Source organism: Tinamus guttatus, unplaced genomic scaffold (genome assembly GCF_059628265.1).
Source record: "Tinamus guttatus ecotype Peru unplaced genomic scaffold, ASM5962826v1 Tinamus_guttatus_pri_ptg001439l, whole genome shotgun sequence".
NCBI lineage: Eukaryota > Metazoa > Chordata > Aves > Tinamiformes > Tinamidae > Tinamus > Tinamus guttatus.
In genome coordinates this window covers 560-16,335 of record NW_028289973.1, presented here as the reverse complement: position 1 = coordinate 16,335, position 15,776 = coordinate 560, and the positions used below count along the sequence as shown (strand labels likewise).

Here is a 15,776-nt window from a genome sequence, read left to right as displayed (position 1 = left end):
GGGGCCGGCGGCGCCGGGGTCTTTATTGGTCTCCTCAGTAGTAGAGCTCCCGGTCCCACCAACCTGCGGGGAGAGCGACGTGGGGAAGGGCCCAGGCGTCCGGGAAGGGGCCCAGGAGTCCAGGAAGGGCCCAGGAGTCCGGGAAAGGGGCCAGGAGTCCGGGAAGGGACCCAGGAGTCCGGGAAGGGGCCCAGGCGTCCGGGAAGGGGCCCAGGCGTCCGGGAAGGGCCCAGGAATCCAGGAAGGGGCCCAGGAGTCCGGGAAGGGGCCCAGGAATCCGGGAAGGGGCCAGGAGTCCGGGAAGGGGCCCAGGCGTCCGGGAAGGGGCCCAGGAATCCGGGAAGGGGCCCAGGAGTCCGGGAAAGGGCCCAGGAGTCCGGGAAGGGGCCCAGGTGTCCGGGAAGGGCCCAGGAATCCGGGAAGGGCCCAGGAGTCCGGGAAGGGGCCCAGGAATCCGGGAAGGGCCCAGGAGTCCGGGAAGGGGCCCAGGAGTCCGGGAAGGGGCCCAGGAGTCCGGGAAAGGGCCCAGGAGTCCGGGAAGGGGCCCAGGTGTCCGGGAAGGGCCCAGGAATCCGGGAAGGGCCCAGGAGTCCGGGAAGGGGCCCAGGAATCCGGGAAGGGCCCAGGAATCCGGGAAGGGCCCAGGAGTCCGGGAAGGGGCCCAGGAATCCGGGAAGGGGCCCAGGCGTCCGGGCCCGTTACTCACTTCCCGGGTGCCGCCGCACTCCCAACTTCCGGACTTCGTCGTAGAGGAGGATGAGGAGGCCGAAGGGCATCGGCACCAGCCACCATTGGAACCTATTGGTGGGGAGAAGGGTCAGGAAGGGCCCAGGAGTCCGGGAAGGGCCCAGGAGTCCGGGAAGGGCCCAGGAATCTGGGAAGGGGCCCAGGAGTCCGGGAAGGGCCCAGGCGTCCGGGAAAGGGGCCCAGGAATCCGGGAAGGGAACAAGGGACAGGGAAGGGGCCCAGGAGTCCGGGAAGGGGCCCCGGCGTCCGGGAAGGGAACAAGGGACAGGGAAGGGGCCCCGGCGTCCGGGCGCACCGGATGGGCATGAAGTTGAAGATATAGGGCATCCCGGGGCAGTAGCAGAGGAAGCAGCCGATGGAGACCTGGAAGACGATGGCGATCACCAGGATGTGGTTCCTGCGGGGACACGGAGCCTATAGCGCCCTATGGGACCCTATAGCACCCTATGGGGCCCTACAGCACCCTGTGGGACCCTATAGCGCCCTATGGGGCCCTGTAGCACCCTATGGGACCCTATAGGACCCTATAGTGGCCTATGGGACCGTATATTACCCTGTGGGACCCTATGGGGCCTTACAGCACCCTGTGGGACCCTATAGCACCCTATGGGACCCTATGGGACCGTATATTACCCTGTGGGACCCTATAGCACCCTATGGGGCCTTACAGCACCCTGTGGGACCCTATAGCGCCCTATGGGGCCCTATAGTGGCCTATGGGACCGTATATTACCCTGTGGGACCCTATAGCGCCCTATGGGGCCCTGTAGCACCCTATGGGACCCTGTAGCACCCTATGGGACCGTATATTGCCCTGTGGGACCCTATAGTGCCCTATGGGACCCTATAGCACCCAATGGGACCGTATATTGCTCTATGAGACCCTATAGCGGCCTATGGGACCCTATAACAGCCTATGGGACCTTACAGCACCCTGTGGGACCCTATAGTGTCCTATGGGACCCTATAGCACCCTATGGGACCTTACAGCACCCTATGGGGCCTTACAACACCCTGTGGGACCCTATAGCACCCTATGGGACCTTACAGCACCCTATGGGACCCTATAGCGCCCTATGGGACCCTATAGCACCCTATGGGACCCTATAGTGCCTTACAGCACCCTGGGGGACCCTATAGCGCCCTATGGCACCCTATAGCGCCCCATGGGACCTTACAGCACCCTGTGGGACCGTATAGGCCCTGCAGCACCCTATGGGACCGTATATTGCCCTGTGGGACCCTATAGCACCCAATGGGACCGTATATTGCTCTATGAGACCCTATAGCGGCCTATGGGACCCTATAGCACCCTATGGGACCTTACAGCACCCTGTGGGACCCTATAGCACCCAATGGGACCGTATATTGCTCTATGAGACCCTATAGCGCCCCATGGGACCTTACAGCACCCTGTGGGAGCCTATAGCACCCTATAGTGTCCTATGGGACCCTATAGCACCCTATGGGGCCTTACAGCACCCTATGGGACCCTATAGCACCCTATGGGACCTTTCAGCACCCTATGGGGCTTTATAGGACCCTCTAGGACCTTATAGAACTTGCTGTGGCCTTTTAGGGCCCTCTATGACTCTATGGGGCTTTATAGGACCCCCTAGGAGCCTCTAGGATCTTATAGGACCCTCTAGGACTTTATAGGACCCCATAGGAGCCTCTAGGACCCCTTAGGCCCTATAGGGCCCCTATAGGTTCCTAAAGCTACCCCTATAGCCCCCAAGTGCGATCTTGCCCCATAAGGGCCCCTATAGCAGCCCCCATGCCCCATAGCAGCCCCTATAGGGCCCCCATATAGACTCCCTCCCATAGCAACTGCCCTATAGGGCCCCAGCAGCCCCTTCCCATATAGACACCCTATGGCCTCCCCTGTAGCCCCCCCCCATAGCAGTCCCTATAGCCCCCATGGCCATTATAGCCCCTATAGCCCCCATAGCTGCTATAACCCCCCTCAGTCCCTATAACCTCTATATTCCCTATGGCCTCCAATAGCCCCTATATACCCCCTATAGCCCTGGTGCACCCTATGGCCTCTATATTCCCTATAGTGTCTGTATTACCTGTAGTCTCTATACACCCTATAGCCCCTATATCGCCTATAGCCCCCCATACTCCCTTTAGCCTCTATATTCCTTATAGTCTCTATGCACTCTATAGCGCCTATACTCCTTATGGCTCCTATACCCCCTATGGTCTCTATAGACCCTATATCCCCTACAAAACCTATAACCTCTGTACCCCCTATAGCCCCTATACTCCCTATAGCCCCTATACTCCCTATAGCCTCCATACCCCCTATAGCCCCTATACCTCCTATAGCACCTCCACTCCCTATAGCCCCTATAAAACCTATAGCCTCTATCCTCCCTATAGCGCCTATACTCCTATAGCCTCTATACTCCCTATAGTCTCTGTATTCCTTATAGCCCCTATACCTCCTATAGCACCTCTATTCCCTATAGCCCCTATACTTCCTATAGCAGCTCCACTCCCTATAGCCCCTCCACTCCCTATAGCCCCTATAAAACCTATAGCCTCTATACTCCCTATAGCGCCTATACTCCTATAGCCTCTATACTCCCTATAGTCTGTATTCCCTATAGCCCCTATACCTCCTATAGCACCTCTATTCCCTATAGCCCCTATACTTCCTATAGCACCTCTACTCCCTATAGCCCCTATAAAACCTATAGCCTCTGTATAGCCCCTATGCCCCCATAGCCTCTCTATTCTCTATAGTGTCTATATACCCTATAGCTCCTACACATCCTATAGCCTCTATACACCCTATATCCCCTATAGCTCCCATCACCCCAATACCCCATATCCCCTATATCCCCTATAGCTCCCATCACCCCGATTCCCCCCAATACCCCCATATCCCCTATATCCCCTATAGCTCCCATCACCCCAATTCCCCCCAATACCCCCATATCCCCTATATCCCCTATAGCTCCCATCACCCCAATTTCCCCCAATACCCCCATATCCCCTATATCCCCTATAGCTCCCATCACCCCGATTCCCCCCAATACCCCCATATCCCCTATATCCCCTATAGCTCCCATCACCCCAATTTCCCCCCAATACCCCCATATCCCCTATATCCCCTATAGCTCCCATCACCCCAATACCCCCATATCCCCTATATCCCCTATAGCTCCCATCACCCCGATTCCCCCAAATACCCCCATATCCCCTATATCCCCTATAGCTCCCATCACCCCGATTCCCCCCAATGCCCCCATATCCCCTATATCCCCTATAGCTCCCATCACCCCGATTCCCCCCAATACCCCCATATCCCCTATATCCCCTATAGCTCCCATCACCCCGATTCCCCCCAATGCCCCCATGTGCCCCCCACCCGCCCGGTCCCCTATAGCGCCCATAGGCACCGCAGCAGCCCCTGCTGCAGCAGGGACAGGCGCCGGGTCTTGCGGATGAGCACGTCGGCGATCTGGCACATCTCGATGCTGATGAAGAAGCAGGTGTAGCAGGTGTACTGCTGCCGGAGCCGCTGCGCGAAGGTCTGCGGGCACGCAAGTGCATTCGTGCATGGGTGCAATTGCATTTTGCATGCATGCAATTGCATTTTGCATGCACGCAATTGCATTTTTGCATATGTGCAATTGCATTTTGCATGCACGCAATTGCATTTTTGCATGGGTGCAATTGCATTTTGTATGCATGCAATTGCATTTTGCATGCACGCAATTGCATTTTTGCATGCACGCATTCGCATTTTTGCATGTGTGTAATTGCATTATGCATGCACGCAATTGCATTTTTGCATGTGTGTAATTGCATTTTGCATGCATGCAATTGCATTTTTGCATATGTGCAATTGCATTTTTGCATGGGTGCAATTGCATTTTTGCATGCACGGAATTGCATTTTGTATGCATGCAATTGCATTTTTGCATGCACGCAATTGCATTTTGCATGCACGCAATTGCATTTTTGCATGGGTGCAATTGCATTTTGCATGCACACAATTGCATTTTTGCATATGTGCAATTGCATTTTGTATGCACGCAATTGCATTTTTGCATGTGTGCAATTGCATTTTGCATGCACGCAATTGCATTTTTGCATGGGTGCAATTGCATTTTTGCATGGGTGCAATTGCATTTTGCATGCACGCAATTGCATTTTGCATGCACGCAATTGCATTTTTGCATGGGTGCAATTGCATTTTGTATGCACGCAATTGCATTTTTGCATATGTGCAATTGCATTTTGCATGCACGCAATTGCATTTTGCATGCATGCAATTGCATTTTTGCATGTGTGCAATTGCATTTTGCATGCACGCAATTGCATTTTTTGCATGGGTACAATTGCATTTTTGCATGCATGCAATTGCATTTTTGCATATGTGCAATTGCATTTTGTATGCACGCAATTGCATTTTGTATGCACGTGATTGCATTTTGCATGCACGCAATTGCATTTTTGCATGTGTGCATTTGCATTTTGTATGCACGCAATTGCATTTTGTATGCACGTGATTGCATTTTGCATGCATGCAATTGCATTTTTGCATGGGTGCAATTGCATTTTGCATGCACGCAATTGCATTTTTGCATATGTGCAATTGCATTTTGCATGCACGCAAGTGCATTTTTGCATGGGTGCAATTGCATTTTGCATGCACGCAATTGCATTTTTGCATGTGTGCAATTGCATTTTGGCATGGGTGCAATTGCATTTTGTATGCACGCAATTGCATTTTTGCATGGGTGCAATTGCATTTTTGCATGCATGCAATTGCATTTTGCATGCACGCAATTGCATTTTTGCATGTGTGTAATTGCATTTTGCATGCATGCAATTGCATTTTTGCATGGGTGCAATTGCATTTTTGCATGTGTGCAATTGCATTTTTGCATGGCTGCAATTGCATTTTGCATGCATGCAACTGCATTTTTGCATGGGTGCAATTGCATTTTGTATGCATGCAATTGCATTTTGCATGCACGCAATTGCATTTTTGTATGCACGCAATTGCATTTTTGCATGGGTGCAATTGCATTTTTGCATGCACGCAATTGCATTTTTGCATGGGTGCATTTGCATTTTGCATGCACGCAATTGCATTTTTGCATGGGTGCAATTGCATTTTGCATGCACGCAATTGCATTTTTGCATGGGTGCAATTGCATTTTTCCATGCACGCAATTGCATTTTTGCATATGTGCAATTGCATTTTGTATGCATGCAATTGCATTTTTGCATGGGTGCAATTGCATTTTGCATGCACGCAATTGCATTTTTGCATATGTGCAATTGCATTTTGCATGCACGCAATTGCATTTTTGCATGCGTGCAATTGCATTTTTGCATATGTGCAATTGCATTTTGCATGCACGCAATTGCATTTTTGCATGTGTGTAATTGCATTTTGCATGCATGCAATTGCATTTTTGCATGCATGCAATTGCATTTTTGCATGCACACAATTGCATTTTGTATGCACGCAATTGCATTTTTGCATGCACGCATTCGCATTTTTGCATGTGTGTAATTGCATTTTGCATGCACGCAATTGCATTTTGCATGCACACAATTGCATTTTGTATGCACGCAATTGCATTTTGTATGCACGCAATTGCATTTTTGCATGTGTGTAATTGCATTTTGCATGCATGCAATTGCATTTTTGCATGGGTGCAATTGCATTTTGTATGCATGCAATTGCATTTTGCATGCACGCATTCGCATTTTTGCATGTTTGTAATTGCATTTTGCATGCACGCAATTGCATTTTTGCATGGACGCAATTGCATTTTGCATGGACGCAATTGCATTTTTGCATGCACACAATTGCATTTTGTATGCACGCAATTGCATTTTTGCATGCACGCATTCGCATTTTTGCATGTGTGTAATTGCATTTTGCATGCACGCAATTGCATTTTGCATGCACACAATTGCATTTTGTATGCACGCAATTGCATTTTGTATGCACGCAATTGCATTTTTGCATGTGTGTAATTGCATTTTGCATGCATGCAATTGCATTTTTGCATGGGTGCAATTGCATTTTGTATGCATGCAATTGCATTTTTGCATGGGTGCAATTGCATCTTTGCATGCACGCAATTGCATTTTTGCATGGGTGCATTTGCATTTTGTATGCACGCAATTGCATTTTTGCATGGGTGCAATTGCATTTTGTATGCATGCAATTGCATTTTGCATGCACGCAATTGCATTTTTGCATGCACGCATTCGCATTTTTGCATGTTTGTAATTGCATTTTGCATGCACGCAATTGCATTTTTGCATGGACGCAATTGCATTTTGCATGGACGCAATTGCATTTTTGCATGCACACAATTGCATTTTGTATGCACGTAATTGCATTTTGCATGCATGCGATTGCATTTTTGCATGTGTGTAATTGCATGTGGCATGCACACAATTGCATTTTGCATGTGCACAATTGCATTTTGTATGCACAGAATTGCATTTTTGCATGCACATGCTTGCATTTTGTATGCATGCAATTGCATTTTGTATGCACACAATTGCATTTTTGCATGTGTGCAATCTCATTTTGCATGCACATACTTGCAGTTTTGCATGCATTTTTGCATGCACACACTGCCTTTTGCACACACATGCTTGCATCTCTGCGTGTGCCCAACTGCATTTTGCATGCACATGCTTGCATTTTCCACACCCACAGTTGCATTTTACATGTGCACACTTGCATTTTGCATGCACGCGCTTGCATTTCTGCATGCAGGCACTTGCGCGTTGCACGTATGCAACTGCATTTTGCATGCCTACGCTTGCATTTTCTGCATGCAGGCACTTGCGCGTTGCACGTATGCAACTGCATTTTGCATGCACGTGCTTGCATTTTGCATGCACGTGCTTGCCCTTTGCAAGCATGCAGCCGCCTGTTGCACACACACAATCGCATTTTGCATGCGCAGCTTGCACTTTGCACGCACGCGATTGCATTTTCGCATGCCCACGCTTGCATTTTCTGCATGCAGGCGCTTGCACGTTGCACGCGCGCCGTTGCGTTGTGCACGCCCTGCTGTTGCGTGCATGCGTTTCGCCCGTAAAGGCTGCACTTAGGGGTTGCATAGGGCACGTATAGGGCACGTATAGGGCATGTATAGGGCACGTATAGGGCACGCACCCACTGCTGCCCGTAGCTGTCCTGCAGCTCCTGCTCGTGGGTGTCCTCCCAGCGCGGCCGCAGCCCCAGAACCAGCGCCGGCCACCAGCCCTCCTGGGCCAGCGCCACGAAGTAGTCGACGAAGCCGGCGAACGACTGGATGGCGCCTGCGCCCGCGAGAGGGGCCCAGGCGTCCGGGAGGGGCCCAGGCGTCCGGGGATCCCAACCTCGACCCAAGGGGCCCCGGCGTCCGGGTCCCCCCTCAATTCCCTTTCCCCACCAAGGGGCCCTGGCGTCCGGGAATTCCCAATCCTCCGCGAGGGGCCCAGGCATCCGGAAAGGGCCCAGGCGTCCGGGGATCCTGACTCAAGGGGCCCCGGCATCTGGGGACTCCTAATGCCCTGCAAGGGGCCCAGGCGTCCGGGGACTCCCAATCCCTCGCAAGGGGCCCAGGCGTCCGGAAAGGGCCCAGGCGTCCGGGGATCCCAACCCCGACTCAAAGGGCCCAGGCGTCCGGGGACTCCCAATCCCCCATAAGGGGCCCAGGCGTCCGGGGATCCCAACCTCGACCCAAGGGGCCCCGGCGTCCGGGTCCCCCCTCGATCCCCTTTCCCTGCCAAGGGGCCCCGGCGTCCGGGGACTCCCAATCCCCCATGAGGGGCCCAGGCGTCCGGGGATCCCAACCTCGACCCAAGGGGCCCTGGCGTCCGGGTCCCCCCTCAATCCCCTTTCCCACCAAGGGGCCCCGGCGTCCGGGGACTCCCAATCCCCCATGAGGGGCCCAGGCGTCCGGAAAGGGCCCAGGCGTCCGGGGATCCCTACTCAAGGGGCCCCGGCGTCCGGGGACTCCCAATGCCCTGCAAGGGGCCCAGGCGTCCGGGGATCCCAAACTCAACCCAAGGGGCCCCGGCGTCCGGGTCCCCCCTCAATCCCCTTTCCCCGCCAAGGGGCCCCGGCGTCCGGGCGCACCGATCTGGAAGTAGGAATAGGCGGCCAGGGGCTCGTTGACCAGCCGGTCCCGCCGGGGGTTCCGCGGTTTCAGGTGCATGATGTCGCTCTCGGCGCGTTCGTAGGCCAGGGACACCGAGGGGAACTGCCGGGGGGGGCCCAGGCGTCCGGGAGGGGCCCGGGCGTCCGGGAAGGGGCCAGGAGTCCGGGAAGATCCCACCCCCCAGGGGCCCAAGCGTCCGGGTGGAAAGGGGCCCCAGGATCCAGGAAGGGGCCCAGGAGTCTGGGAAGGGGCCCAGGCGTCCGGGAAGGGCCCAGGAATCCGGGAAGGGCCCAGGCGTCCGGGAAGGGCCCAGGTGTCCGGGTGGGAAGGGGCCCAGGAGTCCAGGAAAGGGCCCAGGGATATGGGGAAGATCCCACCCCCCCCAGGGGCCCTGGTGCCTGGAAAAGGGCCCAGGAGTCCGGGAAAGGGCCCAGGAGTCGGGAAAGGGCCCAGGCGTCCGGGAAGGGGCCCAGGAGTCCGGGAAGGGGCCCCGGCGTCCGGGCGGAACGCACGATGTCGGTGCAGAGCTCGATGAAGAGGATGGTGATGCAGCCCAGGGGCAGGGGGACGCTGGCCGTGATGTAGACCAGGTAGGGCGTCAGCTCGGGGATGTTCTTGGTCAGGGTGTAGGCGATGGACTTCTTCAGGTTGTCGAAGATGAGGCGCCCTGTGCGCGTGGACACACGTGTTATGGTGTCTATGGACCCATCTCTATGTGTTATGGTGTCTCCGAGGTCATTCATACGTGTTATGGTGGCCATGTCCTCATCTATATGTGTTATGGTGTCTACAGAGGTGTTCATACATGTTATGGTGGCTATGAGCTCGTTCACACATGTTATGGTGTCTATGGACCCATCTCTATGTGTCGTGGTGTCTACGAGCTCGTTCATACGTGTTATGGTGTCTATGTCCTCATCTATATGTATTATGGTGTCTACAGATGTGTTCACACATGTTATGCTGGCTATGAGCTCGTTCACATGTGTTACGGTGTCTACACACATGTTCACACGTGTTATGGTGTCTGTGGACTTATCTATATGTGTCATGGTGTCTATGAGCTCTTCGATACGTGTTACGGTGTCTACACACATGTCCACACATGTTATGGTGTCTATGTCCTCATCTATATGTGTCAAGGTGTCTACGAGCTCTTCTATACGTGTTACGGTGTCTATGTGATCATTGATACATGTTATGGTGTCTATGTGATCATCCATATGTCTTATGGTGTCTACATGTGTGTTCACACGTGTCATGGGGTCTACGAGGTCATTCATACGTGTTATGGTGTCCATGTCCTCATCTATATGCGTTATGGTGTCTACAGAGGTGTTCATGCATGTTATGGTGGCTATGAGCTTGCTCACACGTGTTACGGTGTCTACACACATGTTCACACATGTTATGGTGTCTATGGACCCATCTATATGTGTCGTGGTGTCTATGAGCTCTTCTATACGTGTTACGGTGTCTATGTGATCATTGATACATGTTATGGTGTCTACAGAGATGTTCATACGTGTTATGGTGGCTGTGAGCTCGTTCACATGTGTTACGGTGTCTACACACATGTTCACACATGTTATGGTGTCTATGGACCCATCTCTATGTGTCATGGTGTCTACGAGCTCGTTCATACGTGTTACGGTGTCCATGTCCTCATCTATATGTGTTATGGTCTCTACAGAGGTGTTCACACATGTTATGGGGCTATGAGCTCATTCACACGTGTTATGGTGTCCATGTCCTCATCTATATGTGTTATGGTGTCTACAGAGGTGTTCATACATGTTATGGTGGCTATGAGCTCGTTCACACATGTTATGGTGTCTATGGACCCATCTATATGTGTCAAGGTGTCTATGAGCTCTTCTATACGTGTTACGGTGTCTATGTGATCATTGATACATGTTATGGTGTCTACAGACGTGTTCATACATGTTATGGTGTCCATGTGATCATCCACATGTGTTATGGTATCTACACGCGTGTCATGATGTCTATGAGCTCCTTCATACGTGTTACGGTGTCTTCAGAGATGTTCATATGTGTTATGGGGGTCTATACGTACGAGTCACCCAAAGGGACCAATGGGGACCCAAGGGGACAATAAGGGACACAAAGGGACCCAGAGGGAGCTGAGGGCACCCAAGGGGACTCAAAGGGGACCTGAGGGTACCCAAGGGGACCATAAGGGACCCAAGGGCACCCAAGAGGACCCAAGGGCACCCAAGATGATCTAAAGGGACCATAGGGGACCCAAGGGCACCCACGAGGACCCAAGGGCACCCAAGATGATCTAAAGGGACCATAGGGGACCCGAGGGCACCCAAGATGATCTAAAGGGACCATAGGGGACCCAAGGCCGCCCAAGAGGACCCAAGGGCACCCAAGATGATCTAAAGGGACCATAGGGGACCCGAGAGCACCCAAGGGCACCCAAGATGATCTAAGGGGACCCAAGGGCACTCAAGATGATCTAAAGCGACCATAGGGCACCCAAGGGCACCCAAGATGATCTAAAGGGACCGTAGGGGACCCAAGGGCACCCAAGATGACCTAAAGGTACCATAGGGCACCCAAGAGGACCCAAGGGCACCCAAGATGATCTAAAGGGGCCATAGGGGACCCAAGGGCACCCAAGAGGACCCAAGGGCACCCAAGATGATCTAAAGGGGCCATAGGGGACCCAAGGGCACCCAAGATGATCTAAAGGGACCATAGGGCGCCCAAGAGGAGCCAAGGGCATCCAAGATGATCTAAAGGGACCATAGGGCACCCAAGGGCACCCAAGGGCACCCAAGATGATCTAAAGGGACCATAGGGGACCCAAGGGCACCCAAGAGGACCCAAGGGGACCCAAGATCATCTAAAGGGACCATAGGGGACCCAAGGGCACCCAAGATGATCTAAAGGGACCATAGGGGACCCGAGGGCACCCAAGGGCACCCAAGATGATCTAAAGGGGCCATAGGGGACCCAAGGTCACCCATGAGGACCCAAGGGCGCCCAAGATGATCTAAAGGGACCCAAGGGCACCCAAGAGGACCCAAGGGCACCCAAGATGATCTAAAGGGACCATAGGGGACCCAAGGGCACCCAAGAGGACCCAAGATGATCTAAAGGGACCATAGGGGACCCAAGGGCACCCAAGAGGACCCAAGGGCACCCAAGATGATCTAAAGGGACCATAGGGCACCCAAGAGGACCCAAGATGATCTAAAGGGACCATAGGGGACCCGAGGGCACCCAAGGGCACCCAAGATGATCTAAAGGGACCATAGGGGACCAGAGGGCACCCAGGAGGACCCAAGGGCACCCAAGATGATCTAAAGGGGCCATAGGGGACCCGAGGGCACCCACGAGGACCCAAGGGCACCCAAGATGATCTAAAGGGACCATAGGAGACCCAAGGGCACGCAAGGGCACCCAAGATGATCTAAAGGGACCATAGGGGACCCGAGGGCACCCAAGATGACCTAAAGGGACCATAGGGCACCCAAGGGCACCCAAGATGACCTAAAGGGACCATAGGGCACCCAAGAGGACCCAAGGGCACCCAAGATGATCTAAAGGGACCATAGGGGACCCAAGGGCGCCCAAGAGGACCCAAGGGCACCCAAGATGATCTAAAGGGGCGATAGGAGACCCAAGGGCACCCAAGAGCACCCAAGATGATCTAAAGGGACGATAGGGGACCCAAGGGCACCCAAGGGCACCCAAGATGATCTAAAGGGACCATAGGGGGCCCAAGGACACCCAAGAGGACCCAAGGGCACCCAAGATGATCTAAAGGGACCATAGGGGACCTGAGGGCACCCAAGATGATCTAAGGGGACCCAAGGGCACTCAAGATGATCTAAAGCGACCATAGGGCACCCAAGGGCACCCAAGATGATCTAAAGGGACCGTAGGGGACCCAAGGGCACCCAAGATGACCTAAAGGGACCATAGGGCACCCAAGAGGACCCAAGATGATCTAAAGGGACCATAGCGGACCCAAGGGCACCCAAGATGATCTAAAGGAACCATAGGGCACCCAAGAGGACCCAAGGGCACCCAAGATGATCTAAGGGGACCATAGGGCACCCAAGGGCACCCAAGGGCACCCGGTGGCCCCGGCGCACCCTGCTCCACGCCGGTGACGATGGAGGCGAAGTTGTCATCAAGGAGGATCATGTCGGCCGCGTTCTTGGCGGCGTCGGAGCCGGCGATGCCCATGGCCACCCCGATGTCGGCCCGCTTGAGCGCGGGGGAGTCGTTGACGCCGTCACCCGTCACCGCCACGATGGCGCCCTGGGGACATGGGGACAGTGTAGGGGTGGCCCCGATGTCCCCATGTCCCCCCTTGTCTCTCCATGTCCCCCATGTCCCTCCTTGTCCCTCTGTGTCCTTCTATGTCCTCCATGTCCCCAATGTCCTTCTGAGTCATTGACGCTGTTGCCCGTCACCGCCACGATGGCGCCCTGGGGACATGGGGACAGCGTGGGGGTGGCCCCAATGTCCCCATGTCCCCCCTTGTCCCTCCATGTCCCTCTATGTCCCCCCATGTCCCTCCATGTCCCTCTATGTCCCCCATGTTCCTCTATGTCCTTCCATGTCCTTCCATGTTCTCCATGTCCCCAGTGTCCTTCTGAGTCATTGACGCTGTTGCCCGTCACCGCCACGATGGCGCCCTGGGGACATGGGGACAGTGTGGGGGTGGCACCGATGTCCCCATGTCCCTCCTTGTCCCTCCATGTCCCTCCATGTCCCTCCTTGTCCCTCTGTGTCCTTCTATGTCCTCCATGTCCCCAATGTCCTTCTGAGTTATTGACGCCATCACCAGTCAATACCACGATGGCGCCCTGGGGACATGGGGACAGTGTGGGGGTGGCCCCAATGTCCCCATGTCCCCCCTTGTCCCTCCATGTCCCTCTATGTCCTTCTATGTCCTCCATGTCCCCAATGTCCTTCTGAGTCATTGATGCCATCTCCTGTCAACGCCACGATGGTGCCATGGGGACATTGCGGTGGGTGTCCCCATGTCCCTCATGTCCCGCCATGTCCCTCCATGTCCCCTATGTCCCGAGGTCCCCCTATGTCCCTCCATGTCCCTCATGTCCCCTATGTCCCTCATGTTCTCATGTAGCCCCATGTCCCCCCCATATCCCCATGTCCCCCCATGTCCTCCATGTCCCCCATGTCCCCCCGTGTCCCCCAAGTCCCCATGTCCCCCCATATCCCCCATGTCCCCTCCTTGTCCTCCCATATCCCCATGTCCTCCCATGTCCCCCATGTCCCCCAAGTCTCCCCATGTCCCCCCATGTCCCCCATGTCCCCATGTCCCCATGTCCTCCCATGTCCTCTCATATCCCCCATGTCCCCTCCTTGTCCTCCCATATCCCCATGTCCTCCATGTCCTCCATGTCCTCATGTCCTCCAAGTCCCCATGTCCCCCCATGTCCTCATGTCCCCATGTCCCCCCATGTCCCCCATGTCCCCATGTCCTCTCATGTCCCCCATGTCCCCTCCATGTCCCCCCATATCCCCATGTGCTCCCATGTCCTCCATGTCCCCATGTCCCCCAAGTCCCAATGTCCCCCATGTCCTCCATGTACCCCATGTCCCCCATGTCCTCCCATGTCCCCCAAGTCCCCATGTCCCCCCATATCCCCCATGTCCCCATGTCCTCCCATGTCCCAATGTCCCCCATATCCCCCATGTCCCCTCCTTGTCCTCCCATATCCCCATGTCCCCCCATGTCCTCCATGTCCCCATGTCCCCCAAGTCCCAATGTCCCCCATATCCCCCATGTCCCCTCCTTGTCCTCCCATATCCCCATGTCCCCCCATGTCCTCCATGTCCCCATGTCCCCCAAGTCCCAATGTCCCCCATGTCCTCCATGTACCCCATGTCCTCTCATGTCCCCCATGTCCCCTCCATGCCCCCCCATATCCCCATGTCCTCCCATGTCCTCCATGTCCCCATGTCCCCCAAGTCCCAATGTCCCCCATGTCCTCCATGTACCCCATGTCCCTCCATGTCCTCCATGTCCCCCATGTCCTCCATGTCCTCCATGTCCTCATGTCCTCCAAGTCCCCATGTCCCCCCATGTCCTCATGTCCCCATGTCCCCCCATGTCCCCCATGTCCCCATGTCCTCTCATGTCCCCCATGTCCCCTCCATGTCCCTCCATATCCCCATGTCCTCCCATGTCCTCCATGTCCCCATGTCCCCCATGTCCCCGTGTCCTCCCATGTCCTCCCAAGTCCCCATGTCCTCTATGTCCCCCATATCCCCCATGTCCCCCATGTCCCCCATGTCCCCCCATGTCCACCCATGTCCCCTCCTTGTCCTCCCATATCCCCATGTCCCCCCATATCCTCCGTATCCCCCCATGTCCCCCATGTCCCCATGTCCCCCGTGTCCCCCCGTCCCCCCGTGTCCCACCAGGCGCTGGCAGCTCTCCACGATGACCAGCTTCTGCTGCGGGGACGTCCTGGCAAAGACCATCTCGGGGTGACACCGCAGGGCGTCCACCAGCGCCGGGGGCTCCATGTCCTGCAGCTGCGACCCGGTGATGACGCGGGCCCGGGCCTGGCTGGGGGACATCGGGGACATCGGGGACACTGGGTACATGGGGGACACTGGGGACATGGAGGGACATGGGGACACAGGGATATGGAGGGACATGAGGGGACATGGGGACATTGGGGGACATGGGGGACATTGGGGACATGAGGGGACATGGGGACATGAGGGGACATGGGGAGATGGGGACACAGGGATATGGAGGGACATGAGGGGACATGGGGACATTGGGGGACATGAGGGGACATGGAGGGACATGGGGACACAGGGACATGGAGGGACATGAGGGGACATGGGGACATG

At 55.0% G+C, this 15,776-nt stretch overlaps 1 protein-coding gene across 1 annotated transcript; it reads right to left on the bottom strand.

Moving 5' to 3' along the window:
• Positions 1–34: 34 nt before the first annotated feature.
• Positions 35–15,494, bottom strand: LOC104572946 (potassium-transporting ATPase alpha chain 1-like). The gene is made up of 9 exons (XM_088539160.1): positions 15,333–15,494; positions 13,028–13,196; positions 9,407–9,561; positions 8,873–8,996; positions 7,925–8,070; positions 4,161–4,294; positions 1,043–1,144; positions 707–798; positions 35–63 (listed from the first exon to the last, which is right to left on the bottom strand). The coding sequence occupies exons 1-9, from the start codon at positions 15,492–15,494 to the stop codon at positions 35–37; spliced, it is 1,113 nt and encodes a 370-aa protein (XP_088395286.1).
• Positions 15,495–15,776: the final 282 nt, after the last annotated feature.